Below are 21,213 nucleotides of genomic sequence, written 5' to 3'. Positions count from 1 at the left end.
ACATGTGAGGTCTCATGTCTTAAGAGCTCTTGAAATCCACAAAAGATGGGAGTAGTGTTTTTGTGCTACCAAAAGAATCAAAAGGCAGATTTATGCAATACATTATCAAATCTAGTACAAAATATAAAATATACAGTTTCAGTTGCATGTATGGTAGTTGATCTTATAAAAGCAAAAATGTCATTTTCATGCATGCTATTTCATTGTTATTTGATGAAATGTCTGTTGGTGACTTCTAATTTTAACAATATGTTGACTTACTTAATAACATTTGCCATATTAAAATAGAATTTTCTATTGCACATCACTTTTTCATCCCCCTCAAATTCCCCCCAAAATTTGATTTTTTAAAAAAGGAATTTCTGATATCTATATTATTTAAGCAGAATTAAGAACATATGGTATTGCTTATTACATTATATTATATTACAATATAATGAAAAGCTGGTACATTGTATGGGCTATAAAATTTGGAATCTCCAGAATTCTTGTAGTAAAATAAGAACAAAAATACTGGAAAATGCAGTCAGTTTTTTCCTTAGCAAATTGATTCTTTTGATACATACTATTTTTGTCACATCTGTGAATATGTTCTCTGTATTGGCATTATGTGTAGTGTTACTATGCGCTATCTATTTGCATAGATATCTGAACAGATGAGGAATTAATGGTTTTTTTTCAGAGTTAGGAAATCCCTTTGCCTGATCTATTAATTGCCCTTCAGAAATTAAGGAATAACTTCAGTTCAGAGAACCATCCAAATTATATATATTTAATTTAATGGTACATGGGCTGATGTGCTGTTTTAGTAGTCCCACTTTGATCTCCACCCTTCTGTCTACGTGTTATAAAAGGAAAGAAGGCAATGTGAAAATAATAGGGCACTGGTTGCCATATTCCTGAAAAAATTTGATGCTGGTGGAAATAGTAAATTGAGATTTAGTGATGGATTTAAAAGACAGAGAGAAGAAATAGAACATAAGTGGTTGTCATTAATTTGTTCTTAGCTAGGGAGAAAAGAAGGACTTGGACAACTTATAATTAAAAAAGAAAATACCGACCATACCAAAAGTACATACAGACTTATGTATTATATCAAACTCTGCTGTAATGTTTGCAAGAAATGTGTCTGCAGTTTGACCTCATCCTGTCAGTTGCAGTAGACAGAACCTTTAGGTCCTGGTAGCTTTGGAGGACAAAGCTTTATTTTTGCTGTGTTTTATTAATGGCTGAAAACATGATCCTCTGCATTTGTTTGCGTACAATAATTTTTAAATGTGCTTTTGATACAGTACATGATAATACCATGATGTAAAAAAGAATATATCTCAGTGTTAGGCGGTCCAATGCTGTTGTCCGTGTCCATTTAATTATTTACATTTCTCTGTTACCCAGAAACCCCATAGATGAATTCATGTGTTCATGGTTCAGTTGAAAAGACCAAATGATTTTGAACTATTATCAAAGATATGAAAGCTTTCCAAGGAAAGCTTGTGCCCAAAAAGTATTTTGTTGGTTGGTTTGTTTAGAACTTGAAATAAAATGCTGCAAGCCCCACCCAAAGTGCATCCAACTGTTTCAATTTAGCTGCAGTTCAGTGAAACAAAATATGAAAGTTTAGTGTTTAGTGTTCTCGTCAAAACAGTTCTGAATGTTTTTGATGATGGAAACTATGGGGTTCAGAACAAGCCTCCTGGATAGCTACTAGGGAGCAGCAAAGAAATCTAGAAAAATTTGAAATCTTTTCAGCTATAATGTAAAGAATTTTTGCTGTCCATGTGTAAAGCCTTAGCCCTAGCATTCCTTGAATTCAGTGCAACAATCGTTTCCCCTGGAGACATAGGTATTTTCTTTGAAAGGAATGTAAGGAAAAAGATTAGCAGATGGCTTTATGTTTTAGGTCTCTTACAAGATCCCTTTCAATTTCTTTCTGGGCAGGAAGATACCCTGGCAAAAAAAATATACATTAATTCCAACCATTCCTTTCAAAATATTCTAACACCGAAAAATCGCTGATCTAATTGTTTACGTTCCTATCCAACTGCACTTCATCAATTATCCCTTCAAAATATTGAGTCAGCTTTCAGTGTTATTTCGAAAGCTTTTCTGGATTACAGTATTTCCATAAGCACATGCACAAATAACTACTTATTAAACTTTTCCATGTCCATGGAAACTTAGAAATGGACAATGTGGGAGAGTCTTCAAAGCAGCTATGCCAAGCATCCCAGATGATTCTGATGCCTATAATATTGAGGAGGGAAGTGTCTTGAAACAGTCCTTCAAATGTTTTCCACAACCACAGCTATTTACTGTATTTCTGAATAGACTTTGATACAAACTATGATGTATTGATTTTATATGAAATGTTTTGGACTGTGTAGTTTATTTATTCTTCAGGTTTATAACTCTCTGGTTTAGGAGCATTAAGTAGTATTTTTAGGACTCCCTAATTTTTTCCACAGTAACAACCCTGTGATATGTAAATAGATGTAGATCTTTCAGCTGCTTTGATACTTTTGGTATCTTACCTCTTGGCCAAGGACTCTTATTACTGAGCCTGGTCCACCATGATAGAAACAACCCTCACAGATTTCCCGTGAAGAATATTTATAATTATAGCCACTGGTAAATATGTTGTATGTGTAGAAATTGCATTGTTGTCTTGCTCTTTCTTTATTCAGAGCTCTCATAATTGTTCTACCCAATCAAGTTAGCATATGCATGCACATTGCAGAATCTCAGCTTCTGAGCCTTCCTCTCAAACATCCCATTGCCTCTGGCGTTATCTATCACCCACATGTGTCCTTCTCTAAATTCTGACTAGCCTTTTGGTATACAAAGACTCCATGGCAGGCAGCTGATAAACATAGCACATGCATATTTCTCTTTTTCCCTCACTCTTAATTTAGCTACGCAGTTTTCACCCCTATCCTGTTGCACCTATTTTGTTACTTAGTCCTTTGCCTAAGTGCATATCCTGCACTTTCTCATGGTTGTATATTGGAATTAAATATTTTCCTTCACATACATGTCATGCTAGTACTGCAACTTGTACTGCACCCTGCCTAATCTAGAAAGTTCTATAAACTGTGGGTGTGCAGCAGTTGAATGCCACAGAAGGTTGAAGACTCAAGGCTGTGCTTTAGCACTGCTCTACCTCTCCCCAGACTATACTCCTTCAGGCAGGAGGTCTGAAGCAAGATTATTTGCAATCATGAGTATGGCTCCTTGTATAAAAGGAAAACCCTGGCTAGTTTAGACCATTGAACTAACTTTAAAATTAATGCCAGTACTACTTCTCTGCAAATCTCACATCGGAATAAAAGGAATTTGAAGAGTCTCTAGCCAATTCATATATTTCCGTCTTCAGGCAGATAGCTTCATGCAGCTAGAGATATATTCTCCAACAGCAGGAATACTTGCAGAACCGGATATTTGATTTTCCTGAGATATCATGAAGAATTATTGTTTACCTGATTGGTTTTTATTGTATTTTGCAATTCTGAGCAAGCATTGTGGCCCTAGCAAATTAATTTCTATCTGGTACTTTCATTAACTGGAGTTAGGAACATCCTGCATTCAAAATAAATTATCCAGTCGTTGCTCAGATTAACTCCATGTGAAGGGAGGGTAGAGTTGGACATAGTGACTAGATGGAAAGAAGTCCCTTGTTCATCACCTGCAGGTGATCCTAGTCAGTGAACTATAATATGATATTTGTAACAATATTGGTATAAATAGTATTATATATAGATATTTTATAAATCAACCTTTTTTGTATACTTTTTAGATTGTTATAATTCTGAATCTCATGATTCTTCCTTTTATTGTAGGATAATCAACTATGACTACAGAATCTGGTTCAGACTCTGAATCCAACGATCAGGATCAAGAGCAGAAAGAAACATCTGGGCAACAAGAAAAAGTAACTCAAGAACAGCAGCCACAGCAAGTGAAGGAAGAGCACCAGAATGCATTAGAACAATTTCCCAGTGTTGCAGCCCATAGCACTCCTGTAAAAACGGAACAGGCAAGTTATTTAGGAAATCACCCTTCCTCAATATGGCACTAACCTAATGTGTTAGAGATTAGGATTATTATAGTAACAAGCATTAGAAATAAAATATTATAGCATGCATCATTTTGAGCTGCAGTAGTCTTCCATGAGAATTTTATAGAAATGATAGTCCAGTTCATTTGGAGAGAGGTAGCACATTTGCTGAGAGAGCCAGCACATTGTTACTCACAGAAATCAAAATGGATTCTAGAAAATATAACAAAACAAAATAAATGCTCAGTGTTGCTTTTTTCTTTTAAGGCTATTTTTACTAAAATTTTATAATGATAAGGTGAGCCGAGGTGGCACAGCAGTTAGAGTGCAGTACTGCAGGCCACTTTAGCTGACTGTGTTCAGCAGGTCAGCGGTTCAAATCTCACCGGCTCAAGGTTGACTCAGCCTTCCATCCTTCCGGGGTAGGTAAAATGAGGACCCAGTTTGTTGGGGACAATGTAAATATATATATACATTGCTTACTGGTGTACACCGCTTAGAGAGTGCTTGCACTTAAAGCGGTATATAAGTCTCATAAATAAATAAATAAATAAGCATTTATTGTGTAAAGTAGGAAAATTATATTATACGTTTTTAAATTTATTTCAGACACATATTTGGAGGGTAATTTGAGTCCAATTGTCTGCCCCCCAAAATTGATATTTTTCAGTCCATTAGCTGTTATGAAAAGGAGAGGATCTCCAATATCTAACATAATTTAGATCTGTTGTTGGATTTTGCTTGTATTTTTTGTTCCATGTTACTGGACTGGCTCTAAAGTAAAGTATTTACTGAAGTCAGTATGAATTTATTTTCCATGATTAATATATCTCACAAATATAAGCCATTATTTAAAAAAAATACTGTTGGTACTGAAAAGATCAACCGCTTGATTTGGAGCATATTTTCGGACTATTACAACATCTTAGATTTCTGAAATGAAACATGGTTGTTTAACAATCATTGCAGTGTTGGATCTTTTCTATTCAGGTTATTTGACTTTATTTTTAAATGAGCAACTATATTGCGGTTTCCTTTAGCACTTGTGTAAAAAAAAACTATACAACAGCAGAATAGTGGTTTCATTAACCTAAAATGCCTTCACAATTTATGAAATAAGTGATTTATCTTTTTTACAATACAGTTTATATGCTTATTTTAAAATGGGTTCTGAACAGGCTTTTACAAAGAGATGCCTGGTTATGCTCCATGATTCTGAAAGCCTGCTCTGACTGCCTATTTTTATTCTGAAACAAGAATTGAATTTTTCTGTTTCTAGGCCACTGACAAAGAACTTGAAGTTGCCGCCGCAGTGGCAAAGCAGCTGGAATATCAGCAGTTTGAAGACGATAAACTCTCTCAAAAATCATCCTCAAGCAAACTCTCCCGATCTCCTTTAAAGATTGTGAAAAAACCAAAAAATATGCAGTGCAAAGTAATCCTTCTGGATGGCTCTGAATATGGCTGTGAAGTAGAGGTAAAAATGAAAAGAGAGGAACTTCTACGGGATAGATTTATGCACATAATGTTAAATTAGGTAATTTAAGGTCGTACAGTGATTCCAGTGAAATTTCCTTTTTTAAAAAAAATATCTAAACAGAATGCCTCCCTCAATAAGGAAATATATACACATCTGTGTTTAGTGTTTTTTTGATGCATCCTGTTGGCCCAAATATGGGAGGAAGAAATCTTTTGCCTGAATCAGCCCAATCTACGGCTATTCACAGCCAGCAGTCGCTACCGCGACATCATTTGTGTGCTAAATTTTTTTGGATTGCTATCCCAGTCTCCCTTTAACTCTTTGTTAGCAATCTAAAAAATTTTAGCATACACATCTCTGTGTGTTTGTGTGTGTGTATGTATGTATACACACACACACATACCTGTGATACCAGAAGGAGTAAAGGACGGGAAACAATAGTATACATGAGAAATATTCTCTTTCAAAAAATCTTACATAATTATTGGTAATTAAAGTTTTCATGCAGAATATACTCTTTATAAATAAAAGACAACAATAGCACCTCAGGACATATTAGGATCCATTAGCTGTGTCTTTTTTGAAGGCTGCAGTATAAGGGCTTTTCTCAGTCAAGGCTTTTTAAAAATATATAATAATGCCTGACAATAAATGGTTTTGTACATTATATTTAGAGTACTAGTTACAGATTTGGATAAGATATTCTATTTCAAAAAAGTCTATATGAGATGGGAAAGGCAATAAATTGATCAAAGAGCTAGAGCATTTTATTTGTGAGCAAAATTACAGTATTGTTCAGAACTCATTAGCTTATGAAACAAGATATGCTGCAATCATATTTTTTAAATAAATCCTTGTATAAAACATTAGTTAAATTAATTGTTACTTGATTTGGAACAATCAAAGTTATAATGTATAATTGATTTGGAGAATTTTTTGTCCCAAGGTAATAGGATTACTTTTTTAAAAAAGTAATGGAGGCCAAAGCCAACAATAGTTGTGACAACGTCGTAAGATTTCCAGATTTATACCCAACATTTTATTGTATTGTGCCGGTTGCTATGCCCCACATCCACCAAGTGATTCAATTTCTTGTCGCAGAAGCTAAGGAGCTGTCCAGCAGATCATGATTTAAGATGATCAAAATAGGGAGCTGTCCAATGAAAATAAGGAAAACACATATCTGAGATTGTACTTCCATTGTTGTACTTTTATGTGGCTGGCTTTACTCATTTGTCCATTCTAGATAGACTTTCTTTAAGCTCTGATGTAGCACTATGAGAAAATAGTTCTCAAAAAAATAAGTCATTGATTTTGTGCTGAAAGATAGCTGAAACTTAAGTTCTGCATTTCCTGTTAAATTTGCTGTCACCATTGATCTTGGAAGTAATTTTGATGGATCCAATCTGAAGGAAATCCCCATATATAAAAGAAATGGAACAGTGTGCCAAATCTGCAGCATTTTGTACATCTGAAGCTGAATAGAATCTTAGAAAAATATAATAGTGCAACATTTATCAATATTATAGGCAACATGGGCCACTTCCTTTATTGAAGAAGAGAAGTGACCTTACTGTAATTTGGAGGTTTATATTGAAAAGGAGGGTGTTTAACTTCTGTCATCTTGTCTCTATACTGGAGGAGCAACCCACAGTTTCTTTCTTAATATGTTTGGGATTACCTGTCTATTTTAGGATGCCAAATCAAAAATATTTGATATTTGATTGGCTGGGATTATGGCCTTTTCTACTTTATCTAAAGTAGCTGTTACATCCAGCAACTATTATAGATTTGTTTGCTGTAGTTCATATCTATGAGACGATGAATAGAAATTTGTCACATTTTTCTGTCAGTAACATCTCCCTTGAGTTCTTACAAACTCCTGCTTAAATCATCAGTGATAGTATCTAATCATCTTGCCTCCTATCAGCCTTTTTTATTGCTTTCAATTTTTCCAAGTGGAAGTATTTTCCAGTGACTTTTGCCTTCTCATTATGTGTCAAAAGAATTGAAGCATTATCTTCATTATCAGTGCTTCCAATAAGCAATTTTATTTCATCTGGTAATGAATAATCTATTTGCAACAATTTTCAGCATCAGATTTTCCTTGCTCAGTCTTTTTTATGGTGCATTTCTCCTGCTATATGTTACAACTTGGGAAACTATGGCCTTGACAATGGATACAAAGCATATCTGAAGTTTATATTGCTCCCAACAATTTTAATTCCAGTTTTTAATGAGGATTTCTTATTATATATTTTGCATATAAGCTAAATAAATTAGAAGACAGTTTACAATCTTAATACACTTTTTTCAGTTTTGAATCATTTATCTGTGCTGTATTCTGTTCCATCTATTGCTTTTTGGCAATCAAACAAATCATTGTATAGGATGATAAGATGACATGTTTTAAGGATGATTCTTTTGTTTATGTCCCTTTGAGTCACTGTTGCCTCTTGGCGACTGCCTGGATGAGTTTCTGCAGTTCTCTTAGAAAGATTTCAGATTTGTCTAGGGCTGAGTGAATGACTGCCCAAAGGCAACAGTTGATTCCATGCCTACGGCGAAATTAGAATTCAATCTACCAATTTCTAGTTTGGTGCCTTAATCACTACACCAGGGGTCGGCAACCTTAAACACTCAAAGAGCCACTTGGACCCGTTTCCCACAGAAAAGAAAACACTGGGAGCCGCAAAACGTGTGTGCGCATACGCGCCGGAAGGGGAAAGGCTTGATTGAAGAGTTTAATTAAAAAGAAATAGAGGCTGCTGTGCATGAGTTCTCTCTCTCTCCTCCTCCTCCTCCCTCCCTTTTTCTCTCTCTCCCTCTCTCTCCTCCTCCCTCTTTCCTCTCTCTCTCTCTCTCCCTCTCTCTTTCCTCTCCCTCTCTCTCTCTTTCCTCTCTCCCCCCTCTCTCTCCCTCTCTCCGATCTTCTGCTCACTTGGCAAACTGGCTTCACGCTGCTCTCCCACAAGCTGACACACATTCTTATTGGGCTGGCTCTCTCCTGCCCTTGGTCTGCAAGTCCTCTTCCCCCCCTCAGTGTGTGTGTGTGTGTGTGTGTGTGTGTGTGTGTGTGTGAGAGAGAGAGAGAGAGAGAGAGAGAGAGAGAGAGAGAGAGAGAGAGAAAGAAAGCTGCTGCTTTCTACGGAGATGCAGCAAAGGCAGGAGCCCCGCCCAATAAGCTTGTCAGCTTGTCGGAGAACAGCATGAAACTACTCTCTTTTTTACACACACAGAGAGAGAGGGAAGGGAAGCGCAAGTGCCTCTCTCTGTCTCTTGTCTCTCTCTCTGCAAATGGCGGCGGATTGGGAGCCGCAGGAGAAGGCTCAAAGAGCCACTTGCAGCTCTGGAGCCACGGGTTGCCAACCCGTGCACTACACCAATGGTCTACACAGTCAATCTTTGTATCATCAATAAAGCAAGGATCAAAATATTTGTCAAATTCCTTACTTTTTCCATTAAACACTAGATTTTAATAGTGTGATCTCAGGTCTTCTGACTCTTAAGATCCAGTTTATATATTTGACAGTGCCATTCCATACATAGTTGAAATCTGGATTGCCAACCCTTGAATATTATTTTACTAGCATGCAAGATAAATGTAACTGTTCAGTAGTTAGACCATTCTTTATTACTTCCTTCCCTCCCTTCATCAATCTTTTTTGGTCACCTGGACCACTAGACAACCTCTACCTCCATACCTGCTTAGAAATTTTATGTAGCATTTTAAATGTGATCTTAAAAAGGTAATTAACATTACAATTATCAGCACACACAGAAGCACTGTTGCTGGAATTGATGGTTATATATCATTTGATGTTCTGAACATTAAACATAGCTTTTTCAAAGTTCTTTCCAGGTTGAGTGTGTATGCATAGAGGCTGGGATTGGCATTCAATTATTGCTAGTATCATTAAATCATTTTGGAGAATGAATTATACATGCATGTTAGAAATTGTTCATTTCAACTAATTCTAGCTTTTTAAAAGAACATGTAGTTCTGTTTCCTATCTCACTTATCCTGTGCTTCTTCTAAACACATTTAGAGTTCTCTGTCAGCTACTTGTCACTTTCTATGCTTTTCCCATATATGCTACAAGAATAAAAGACTATACCTTGAAAAAGATGTAGAAACTCTGGAAATTATATCAATCACAGATGTCAAATTACTATGAAAAAGCGAAAGCTATCACAGCACTAGACCACATTAAAGAAGCTAGAGAAGCAGTGCTTTGTAATATTGGAATGATGAGACCCAGGAGACAGATGACTGATTTAGTATTGGAATAAGAGCCTTCTGGATTGAAATGATGACGTCCAGAACAGAGCGTCATTTCAATTCCAACACTTGAATTTATTTGACTTATAAGCAAGCTAACAACCTGCAAAGTAATCAATTGCTTTTCCTACTAAAAGCATATTAATAGCTATGTATCTGAATTATTTTCACTGATAAAATTAAAATAGTGAAAATTAATTTGATCTGATCTCAAAATCAGTCTTATCACAGTCTTATCAAGAATTGGTTGTCCTTTGTTGAATGTTTGTTTGGCTGTTTGCTTAGCTTAGTACTGGCTTTTTCAGATTGTTAGCCCAACAAGTCGTTGCATTTCTTAATGATTATTCCACTTAACTGCTGAGCTTGTTTGTTTTGCACCGCAGTCACCTAATTCTTAACAGCTAAACTTATCAGAGCATGACATCACGAAGAATATGGCAAATAATAAGCAACTTCTTAAGCTATTACTGTATGCTATGCATTTCTTACTACAGTATAGCTGCTCTTGACACAGAGAAATGAAGATAAAATATACAGGCATTATATCTGTTGCAATCCAAAGGAGAAAGTATTCAGTTTTGCATCGTTTCTGTGCAAATTTATTTAATAATGTCTATTTGCATAGCTGCTCTCTGAGTTTGCAATTTACAAATTACTATCCAGTTTTTGGCTACAATAAGCTATAGGCATTTACTTTTTATTATGTTCCTCTCTGCCCTATAGTTTTTTTATAGTAACCTACTTGAGGGACCGTCTCATACCTCTGGGATTGGCCAGCCCCAGGATGCTGACAGAGGAGTCATGCTGTGAGCCCATCAACCAGAGTATTTTGGCTGGCAGAGTCCAGGAAAATAGCCACATCTGCTGTTGCATCTGGCCTTTGAAACATCTCCCCCCCCCCAGTGAGGTCGGTTTTAATCCTCCTGACTTCGACAAGAGCTTAAAGACCTGTTCCTCCCAGTTGACTTAGGCTCCAGTGGAGGAGTTTCACATGGGAAGTAGTTGATAGATTAATAACAGATCTTATCTCACATTACTTCTCATCCTACTCCCTCCGATCCCATGTTTTAATTGGGACTCATTAATTGAATCTCTACAATATTTTATGTTTTTTAGCTTTTCTATATTTTTTACCTTTTTATGATTGTAAGATGGGTGAATAAATTTTACAAGTAAGTAAATAAGTCCAAAACCTCCAGAGGACAGACATTCTCTCACAATCATGTCATTCACAGTTATAAAATGAGAGGAAAAAAACCTATTCTGGGAAAAAGTATGTTATAGCACTACTCAGGAAGGCTTACTTCTTGTTTTTTTTTTTTTTGGTTTGTTGTTGTTGTTGTAATATTCCTGGAGAGGTTTTTATTTAAGAGGGATACAGAGATATGGGAAGCTTACAGTTCTGTCCTTCTATTGGATGTAATCTCCATGCTTCTTTTTGAACATGATCTACTGATATATCATTCCAGTATATTGCAGATATTGCTTAAAACAAGACTTTATTTTGAACATGCTGGCAATATTAGAGTGTTTCAATGAGAGAAGGATTTGTTTAGAGTCTCTTCTTCATGGGAGCCATTCAACTGATTTTGCAAATCAGCCGCTGCCTTTCACAGTATAGAAGCTGACTGAGGGAGAAAATGGCTGCAGTTTTGAATCCTCACTTCTGTTTACTCTTATTATTTTTAATTTGTAGGGTAATCTTGGCATGTGACACCAAGTCCTGGCTGACACTAGAGGAGGGAGTTCCTTTCTGGAAATGTGCCCAGCTGGGTTTTATGGCTGGTAGGGTAGAGGTCGTAGTGATTGTTATCCGGGAATATCTTTTGGCCTTCAGGGGCCATGCTCCACAGGTTTCTGGGTGTGAGACTCTATTCCTAAAGATAGGTTTGCTGCATCTGTGCCCAGCGAATTGCTGGCTTTTCCAGCTGACAGTTTTTTCGAGCCCAGCCAGGAGGGAATGTCCATTTTGCACTAAGTAGACCTGATACTGTCTGATGCCTATCAAAATGTGCCTCAATCAGTTAGGGAAGCCTAGACCTCCCCTTTCCTTAGCGTTCTTGTAGTGCCTTCAGTTTTATTCTAGGCTTCTGACCAGACCATACAAATTCTAAACTTATTTTATTTAACTCTTTAAAAAATTTCTTATCCAAATAAATTGGAATATTCTGGAACAGAAATATCAATTTAGGTAGAATATTCATTTTTATAGCAGCAATTCTCCCCAGTAATGAAAGATGTAAATTTCTCCAACGCTCTAAATCAACTTTAATTTTTTGTATTAATTTAATATAATTATCTTCTTTGATCGAAGAGCAATGTACAGAAATAACTATCCCTAAATATTTAAATTTAGAAACTATTTGTATACGTAAATATTTAAATTTAGAAACTATTTGTATAGGTAATTATATTACCTAGCTGCGGCCTTATCTTGGACTAGCGATTGGATAACTTTAGAGAATCATAGATGTATACAGCTAGAGGGTTTTGATCTTCAACAGGGATGGCATGCTCATATGTGGAAGGAGCAAAGCAGAAACTGTCAATATTTTTTAAAGCACAAAGTGCGGCAAGGGTTAATTAAAAGTTGGAATACAGTTAAATCACAATACTATACAAAGATCCTGATTTGGTTTTCTCCATCGGAAGCAGTTATACACCCCAACTTGCTTAGGAAAGATAAGGTTATTAGATACAAAGATATTTTGACGGAAGAGGGTCTTTTAAAATCTAGACAAGAGTTAAGACAACAAGGAATAGAGAAAGAGTGGGGGGTCTTATCTCCAGATCCAAGCAAGATATTCGAAAGATAAACATGATTGGGGTATTTATAGACAAGATACGGGACTAGATAAAATTTTGCTTGGTCCGAAGAAAAAACAAATAAAGAATATTTATAAACATTTATTGGAACATAGGTTATTTGAAGAACAAGTTAAAGAAACAATGGTGACATGGGCGATGGATTTAGGACATAATATTAATTTGGATCAATGGCAACAGATATGGATGCGAAACAATAAAATTACATTGGCGTCATCCTATAAAGAAAATTCGTATAAAATGATTTATAGATGGCATCTCCCTCCAGCAAGACTAGCCAAAATGTATAAAGGATACTCAGCCTTATGTTGGAAATGTAAAAAAGAAAGGGACACTTTTTTTCATGTGTGGTGGTCATGTAAGGAAACACAGAGTATTGGCGTATGGTTTGGAAATAGGTAACAGAAATGAGCATACAAAATATTCAATATAAGCCTGAGACATTTTTGTTAGGAATTGTTGAAGAAAATGTTAGTAAAGAGGATATGTATTTATTCATGTGGTTACAGCGGCAAGAATAGTGTTCGCTCAGAATTGGAAAAATACAGCTGTACCTAGTGAGGAAATTTTAATTTATAAAATTATGCATTGCGCAGAATTAGATAGGTTAACTAAAAGACTCAAAAATCAGGATGTTATGGATTTTTACCAAATATGGAATAAATTTTATAAATGGTGAGGGAAAAAATTTGGAGGTCACTGTGGTGAGATAAGTTAAGATTGAGTTTAGAGTGATGTTTTTGTATAGAGTTTAATTAATTATGAATAGGAATGAACTGAGATGTTGGTCAAGCCTGATTTACCACGTTCAATGTTTTTAAACTTTTTCTTTTTTTGTTATTTAATAAAAATTTATTAAAAAAAATGTGCCCCAATCACATTTTGATTGGCATCAGCTCTTTGCATTTCCTTGCCACCCGGAATCCAACCCAAAGGTGCAATTTGTCCAAGAAAATAAGGAAAGGTAAATTATATTATAACTTCCAGGAATCTTGGAACAACACTGCTATTGGTGAATAAAGGACTTCCCTTGCTCAATTAAACCCTTATTAAAATGGACAGAGGTTCCAAAAAAAGACAGAAAAAAAGGTCTGAAATATTCTGAAGTATGGGTTCTGGGTAGAGTAAAATGATTAAGGCAGTGACTTTAGGGGGGGTTAAGTCATTTTCAAGACTTGCCTGGGGGGGATTCAGGGACCGGTTCTGTGGAGAAAAGTTTTTCCACAGCTTGGAGGATGCATGGTTTCATATGTTGCCTGCATCTCACGCATGGGGCTTCACTTGTTTATGTGGCCTGGTTTCTGGCATGCCACAGACCGGTGCCAGTCCAGGGACTGGGGGTTGAGGATCCCTGCTATAGAGAATGGAGCCTGTTAGTCCATTAAGAGTTCTTTAAATTATAATAGTATTTTACAGTTAATGTCAGCTCACATTTGAACTATTGCAATGCAATTTACATGGGACTATCCTTGAAGAGTATTTGGAACTGCAAATGATGTAAAATGTGGCAGGACAGGCAATTCTTGGGACCCCTAAAATGGCCCATGTTACGCCGATAATCTGTGAATTGCACTGGCTGCTGATTCCAGCTACAATTCAAGGTGTAGTTTATCTCCTTTAAAGCCCTTCCATAGTATGGGTCCAGGCAATCTGAGGATCCGTCTCACCCCATGGGATCGGCCTCCTTCACCCACACCAGCAGAAGGGACATGCTACGGACCTTGTCAGTCGAGGAATTTGGCTGGCAGGGTCTAGGTGAAGAGCTTTTTCTGCCATGGCGCCTGTCTTTTGGAAAATGTAACCCCTGAGGTGAGATCCTCACTCACCCTTTGGACCTTCCATAAGGGCATGAAGGGCTATTTCAGTTGGCCTGGAACCCTAATGGGGTGCATCACTGTGGAGGTGGCTAACGGATTAAAACAACCTGCTTCTCCCAAGGTGCATCTTGCTCCCTTCCTCCCCATCTTTTAATTGTATATTATTATGATTTATTGTTTTAATGTTTTACCGGCTTTTAATGTTTGTAAGCCACCCAAAGTCGCCTCTAGGCAAGATGGGAAACATTCAAGTCAAATAAATAAATAAAATAATCTGGATTGGCTGTAATTAGCAGTAATTATTTACTTGTTTTATCCAATGCTTCCTGGGAAGGTAAAACTTGCTTTGGATATAGGCTTAGATCTCTTTACTTATTTTTTTTAAGGTTCCAAATTAGAATCTACCTTTTTACCACTATTACCGTGGTTTTGAATCACAATTATCTCTGCATAAGCTTGTTTAAACTGACTTAGCAGCAGTATGTGGGTGCCTATGTTTAAGCTTAATAAAAGTCTCTTTTATTCGAGTGTCCAATTCATTGTTAACTGTGGTTAGAAGCTAGATAATTCTGTTTGTGCCGTCAGTAGGCATTTTCTGGTTGTGAAGTCAGTAATACTGATGGTACAGTGATTAAAGTACAGTATTGCAGGCTGACTCTGCCCATAGACTGGAGTTCGATCCTGTTGGGGCTCAAGGTTGACTCAAGATCAATAAAATGAGCACCCAGACTGTTGGGGGCAATATTGCTTCTACATTGTAAACCACCCAGAGAAAGCTGTAAAGTGCTATGGTATTGCTATGCTATTGCTGTTTTTGTTTTTTAAGTCCTCATCCCTTTGTTGGATAAGCAAGCAGGTTGGAACAACCTCCAGAAGCGTTGAATGCTCCAATACTGGAAGTTTTTAAGAAGAAACTGGACAACCATTTGTCTGAAATGGTATAGGGCAGGGGTTCTCAACCTTGGCAACTTTAAGACTTGTGGATTTCAACTCCCAGAATTCCTCAGCCAGCAAAGCTGGCTGAGGAATTCTGGGAATTGAAGTTCACAAGTCTTAAAGTTGCCAAGGTTGAGAACCCCTGGTATAGGGTTTCCTGCCTGAGCAGGGGGTTGGACTAGAAGACCTCCAAGGTCCCTTCCAACTCTATTATTATTATTGTAGTTGTTGCTGTTGTTGTGCTTTGTAGCAGCTGGATAAATGACGGACATGATAAAAATATCAGTCTACAGTAAAAATAAAAAAAATGCAGATCTCCAGCAGAAGAAAAGTAAAAGAGATGAAAGTAAAATGGGATGAAGTAGGAGCAGAAGAGCTAGCTAAAAATTAAGGCTTTAGAGCAGACATATCAAACTCGCGACGTCATGTGATGTTGCGCAACTTATCGAGACGGTTTTGCCATTGCTGGCAATGGGGTGGGCGTGGTTTCCAGATGACATGTCTGGTCTGTGGGCTGGCAGTTTGACACCCCTGCTTTAGAGGGAGCTCTTAACAACAGCTACACCATCTTTCTGTGTTATTTCCCAATATATTGTAAAAAGGAGTTATGATAGCTGTTTCTCTTCAAGTAACAGAATATTTAGTTAATAGATGTTATTCAAAGTCACATAAATTAAGAGTGTAAAATTCACTGTGGAAACTATATAAACATATTCTTGTTTAATTATTATATTGTATTTTCATGCTTACTGTAAGCTGAAAATAATTTGAATTTCTACTTACTGAATGAGATTCTTAGAAAGATCAGAGCAAATGTGGGAGGATTCAGGCAATTGGGAAAATTAATATAGCAGTATAGGACATAATTGCATTTCTCTAAGGAGAATATAGATTGCTATTAAAACAGCTTGATTTCATATAACATTAACTTGGAAACTAACTTTAGTGTTAAGGCATAAACTCATAATGTTACTTGAATTGCATTTTCAGAAATGAAGTGAAAAGATAATATTTTCATAACGTTGCAGCGTATCGGTATCTTGATTTAGGATAACTAGAATAAATGATTTACATTATAAATATACTTCTCACCAAATAAGAAATAAGTTTGATCCCTGGAATAAATAATATATATATTAAGCTTAATTTTGCTTGATGAGTTCTACATTCTATACAGTGTTATTTTTAAAAAAATTAGGATATTCACGGAGAAGATAGCTTGAAACTCATTCTGATTTTCTTTTCTCCCCTGACTGTAGAAGCGCTCAAAGGGCCAGATTCTTTTTGACAAAGTATGTGAGCACTTGAACCTCTTGGAAAAAGATTATTTTGGACTCACTTACAGAGATATGGAAAATCAGAAGGTAAAATTAACCATTTATTACAGAAAATCATGACATAACATGGGGAAAATATATTTAATCCAAGAATAAGCAACTATAGAATGAGACCAGTGCTTTGTTTAATCGTAATTATAGCTGAACTCCTGATAGGTAATGCACACTGAAATATTCAAAAGAATTATTACATCTCATTTTGATTTTGAGATTTAAGAACACACATATAGTGTTGCATGTTCTTGAAGATGGATTACATTTTTAAAAAGTGTAGCCTTACAGTTACTCATTAATACATATCTCATTGATCTTTTTTTACTTTTTTTCCTTCAAGATCCCCCCATCATTTCAACAATTCTTTGACAGTCTTAACATTTATTGTTGAAATATTTATGAGAGAGCTTAAGAATGAAAAATACCTGAAATATATTTACAGATTATCATTGCCTCTTGCAAGCAATATTTGATTGAAAATGCAACTGCTTTTATGTTACTGGTTAAGCCCAGAAAGTCCAAACTAGGTTGACTGTAGATTTGACATGTTTATCCATATGTCAAATCTTTTCCAAGGACCTGGGATATGCAGACAATCATTGTCTGATTGTCATAGGAAGTAAACTGTTACAAATAAAGCTGCCTTTTGCAATTGATTGATAGTGATTTTGTCAATGCCATTGGTGTTCAAGTAGTGTTCCAGATGTTTTGGAATTGCACTCAAAGCACCTGTTACTATTTTGTAAAAAAAAAATCTTTGATAGTCATCCTACTTATATTTCCGCTATTTATATTTTGTTATTTTCTCCAATTTCTTTTCTTCTCTTCTGCTATCTTAAGATGTTACAATGCACTTTTATTTTTGGTATATACCCTTAAACCTTGTTTGTACTAGTTATAATAATAAAGTATATGATGAAATTATTTTGTAAGATTAATCATTATATCTCGATTATAGATACAAGCTGAAATTAAGAAAACTGGAATTTGCTTAGGTCTTAGGATGAATTGGGTACATGTTCTTAGATTTGCTAAAATCTAAAGTGGTTTGACCAAAGTAATTAAACACAATTAAGTGTCATTCAGTTGAAATATACTGGTATTACTTGGTTCTTAAAGTGTTTCATATTAGTTCAATTTTAATATTTCACTTGTAATTTAACATGATTTATCAAAGTGTTTGCACATCTAATTTAAATATTTAAAATGTTTTTTCCCAGAATTGGTTGGATCCAGCTAAAGAAATTAAAAAGCAGATACGAAGTAAGTTTTTATCAGTCATTTATCAGAGGTAGATTCTATATTTTTAAAGAGGGAGGCATCATTTAATAATCATTCAGTGGTGATGGTGATGATAATGATATATTTAACTTGTAACTCTCAACAACTCTAGATGGCTCACAACAAAGAAATTAGAATAAATCAATAAAATGTTAAAGATAAAAGATGATAAGGGCAGTGAAAAGGAGGGGGTCTCATTTCCTTTTGCAAAAGTCCGGAGAGAAAAGCCAAGTTGCCATGGCTCTTTGAAATAATAGCAGAATGAAAACTATTTTGGATCCAGAAGGCAGCACTGCTACAGAGAAGACTTCTTTCCAGTGTCCCAGTATATGATGGTATTTAATTGAAGGAGCTGGACTGCACAAACTTCACAGGATCAAATTGGTTGGGCAGATACTATGGACGCAATAGGTCCCATAAATAACCAAGCCGATAACTAGGAATATTTTAAAATCTTTGTATAAAATATTTCAATACATTTAATATGATATTATTATTAGCCTAAATCCATACTATTCAAGATTAGTACTGTATTATTCATATATGATGGTGGTAGCTGAGAAAAGAACTACATGTAATATAGCAAAATGTTCTGTACTATATTAGGTTCTAAAGAGCTTATTATATTAGGTTTTTAAGAACCATATCCCAATTCTGGAAGTTTATACAGTAGTCCTCAGTTAACAATTACCCTGTTTAGCAACCATTCAAAGGCCAAGGAGGCTGGTTGGCTGAATTTGTATATAGCTAAAGGAACCGATGACCCATGGTTTTAATAATAGAACCTGACTTACTTTCAACATCTATATCCATCATTGCATGTACAGTTAAAATAGAGTGCAGCAAACAGGGAAAATATTAAAATGGGATTAAAAGATCTATTGATTGATGCTGTCAGAGCAATACTTTCAGAATAAAATCCATACAACAGCCTTTAAAAAACAAAATGGCAATGTGTGTTGCCATTCAAACTACCCTTTCAAGACCACACCTACTTATCCATGTGGTTATTTCCATATTTATTTTATTATTTAACTATTACCTAACATCCTTGCCTATAGTGTTTTATGGAAACCTCAGATAATTGAATGGTTGCTGAATAAAGGTCTCAGAAAAAAATGGCTTTAAGAATTTTAAAGGAAGCATCAGTTTTGAAAGTAACAACAATATCTACCTCAGTAAATAATTATAATGAGTGCAGAAGACAGAGAACCCCAACAGTACTTTGTTTTATTTTAGGTGGTGCTTGGTATTTCTCGTTCAATGTTAAATTCTACCCTCCAGATCCTGCCCAACTTTCTGAAGATATTACAAGGTATACATTATCATTGAACAGAAATTATTTCTAAAAAAAAAATCTTTATGAATATAATCTGCTTAACTAACAAATTGTTGCTACAAGATCAGCTGATTTCAATCATTGAAGTTCTAGGGTTTCCTACCAGGTTGAAATAGAAAACCTTGATGGTCCCTTACAACTCTTGTTATTCTGTTATTGAGCTGATAATAAGTAACGGGAAAGCTGTCATACTTACTGAGATGTTGTTACTTCCTCTATTCACTCCTGGTTGAAGTTGAAATTCAGTCTAACTTCTAGGGGCTTATCTTAGAGTCACTCACATTTATTCTTATTGCAGAGTTCAGGAATCGCACAGCTCAGTTTTTGAGGCATTGAATACCCTACAAAATTTTTGAAGTGTAGATTTCTATTCCTCCTAATCCCATATGTACAGTGGGGCAAAAAAGTATTTAGTCAGCCACCAATTGTGCAAGATCTCCCACTTAAAAAGATGAGAGAGGCCTATAATTGTCATCATAGGTAGACCTCAACTATGAGACACAAAATGAGAAAACAAATCCAGACAATCACATTGTCTGATTTGGAAAGAATTTATTTTCAAATTATGGTGGAAAATAAATATGTGGTCAATATCAAAAGTTCATCTCAATACTTTGTTATATAACCTTTGTTGGCAATGATAGAGGTCAAACGTTTTCTGTAAGTCTTCACAAGGTTGGCACACACTGTTGCTGGTATGTTGGCCCATTCCTCCATGCAGATCTCCTCTAGAGCAGTGATGTTTTGGGGCTGTCACCGGGCAACATGGACTTTCAACTCCCTCCAAAGGTTTTCTATGGGCTTGAGATCTGGAGACTGGCTAGGCCACTCCAGGACGTTGAAATGCTTCTTACGAAGCCATTCCTTCATTGCCCGGGCGGTGTGTTTGTGATCATTGTCATGCTGCAAGACCCAGCCACGTTTCATCTTCAATGCCCTTGCTGATGGAAAGAGGTTTGCGCTCAAAATCTCACGATACATGGCCCCATTCATTCTTTCCTGTACACGGATCAGTCGTCCTGGTCCCTTTGCAGAAAAACAGCCCCAAAGCATGATGTTGCCACCCCCATGCTTCACAGTAGGTATGGATGCAACTCAGCATTCTCTCTCCTCCAAACACGATGAGTTGTGTTTCTACCAAACAGTTCTACTTTGGTTTCATCTGACCATAGGACATTTTCCCAATCCTCTTCTGGATCATCCAAATGCTCTCTAGCAAACTTCAGATGGGCCCGGACATGTACTGGCTTAAGCAGGGGGACACGTCTGGCACTGCAGGATCTGAGTCCCTGGCGGTGTAGTGTGTTACTGATGGTTGCCTTTGTTATGTTGGTCCCAGTTCTCTGCAGGTCATTCACTAGTCCCCTGTGTGGTTCTGGGATTTTTGCTCACCGTTCTTGTGATCATGTTGACCCCACCGGGTGAGATGTTGCGTGGAGCCCCAGATTGAGGGAGATTATCAGTGGTCTTGTATGTCTTCCATTTTCTAATTATTGCTCCCACAGTTGATTTCTTCACACCAAGCTACTTGCCTATTGCAGATTCAGTCTTCCCAGCCTGGTGCAGGTCTACAATTTTGTTTCTGGTGTCCTTCGACAGCTCTTTGGTCTTCACCATAGTGGAGTTTGGAGTGTGACTGTTTGAGGTTGTGGACAGGTGTCTTTTATACTGATAACAAGTTCATTAATACAGGTAATGAGTGGAGGAGCCTCTTAAAGAAGAAGTTACAGGTCTGTGTGAGCCAGAAATCTTGCTTGTTTGTAGGTGACTACATACTTATTTTCCACCATAATTTGCAAATAAATTCTTTCCAAATCAAACAATGTGATTGTCTGGATTTGTTTTCTCATTTTGTCTCTCATAGTTG

General features: G+C 36.3%; 1 protein-coding gene across 34 annotated transcripts in view; it reads left to right on the top strand.

Annotated features, from left to right (window-relative positions):
* EPB41L3 (erythrocyte membrane protein band 4.1 like 3) overlaps positions 1–21,213 on the top strand; it is a 125,856-nt gene that overhangs the window by 68,294 nt on the left and 36,349 nt on the right. For all 34 annotated transcript variants that reach the window (XM_039339129.1, XM_039339131.1, XM_039339135.1 and 31 more), the window contains exons 2-6: positions 3,837–4,033; positions 5,334–5,531; positions 16,655–16,759; positions 17,947–17,989; positions 19,247–19,322. In XM_039339129.1, coding sequence (XP_039195063.1) covers positions 3,848–4,033; positions 5,334–5,531; positions 16,655–16,759; positions 17,947–17,989; positions 19,247–19,322 — 608 coding nt within the window. In that variant the 5' untranslated portion in view covers positions 3,837–3,847. The remainder of the gene's footprint in view (positions 1–3,836; positions 4,034–5,333; positions 5,532–16,654; positions 16,760–17,946; positions 17,990–19,246; positions 19,323–21,213) is intronic.

Source organism: Crotalus tigris, unplaced genomic scaffold (assembly GCF_016545835.1).
Source record: "Crotalus tigris isolate CLP2741 ecotype Arizona unplaced genomic scaffold, ASM1654583v1 scf7180000017731.4096049, whole genome shotgun sequence".
Lineage (NCBI taxonomy): Eukaryota > Metazoa > Chordata > Lepidosauria > Squamata > Viperidae > Crotalus > Crotalus tigris.
Note: the sequence above shows the minus strand (reverse complement) of the source record. Positions and strands in the feature narration are given on the sequence as shown.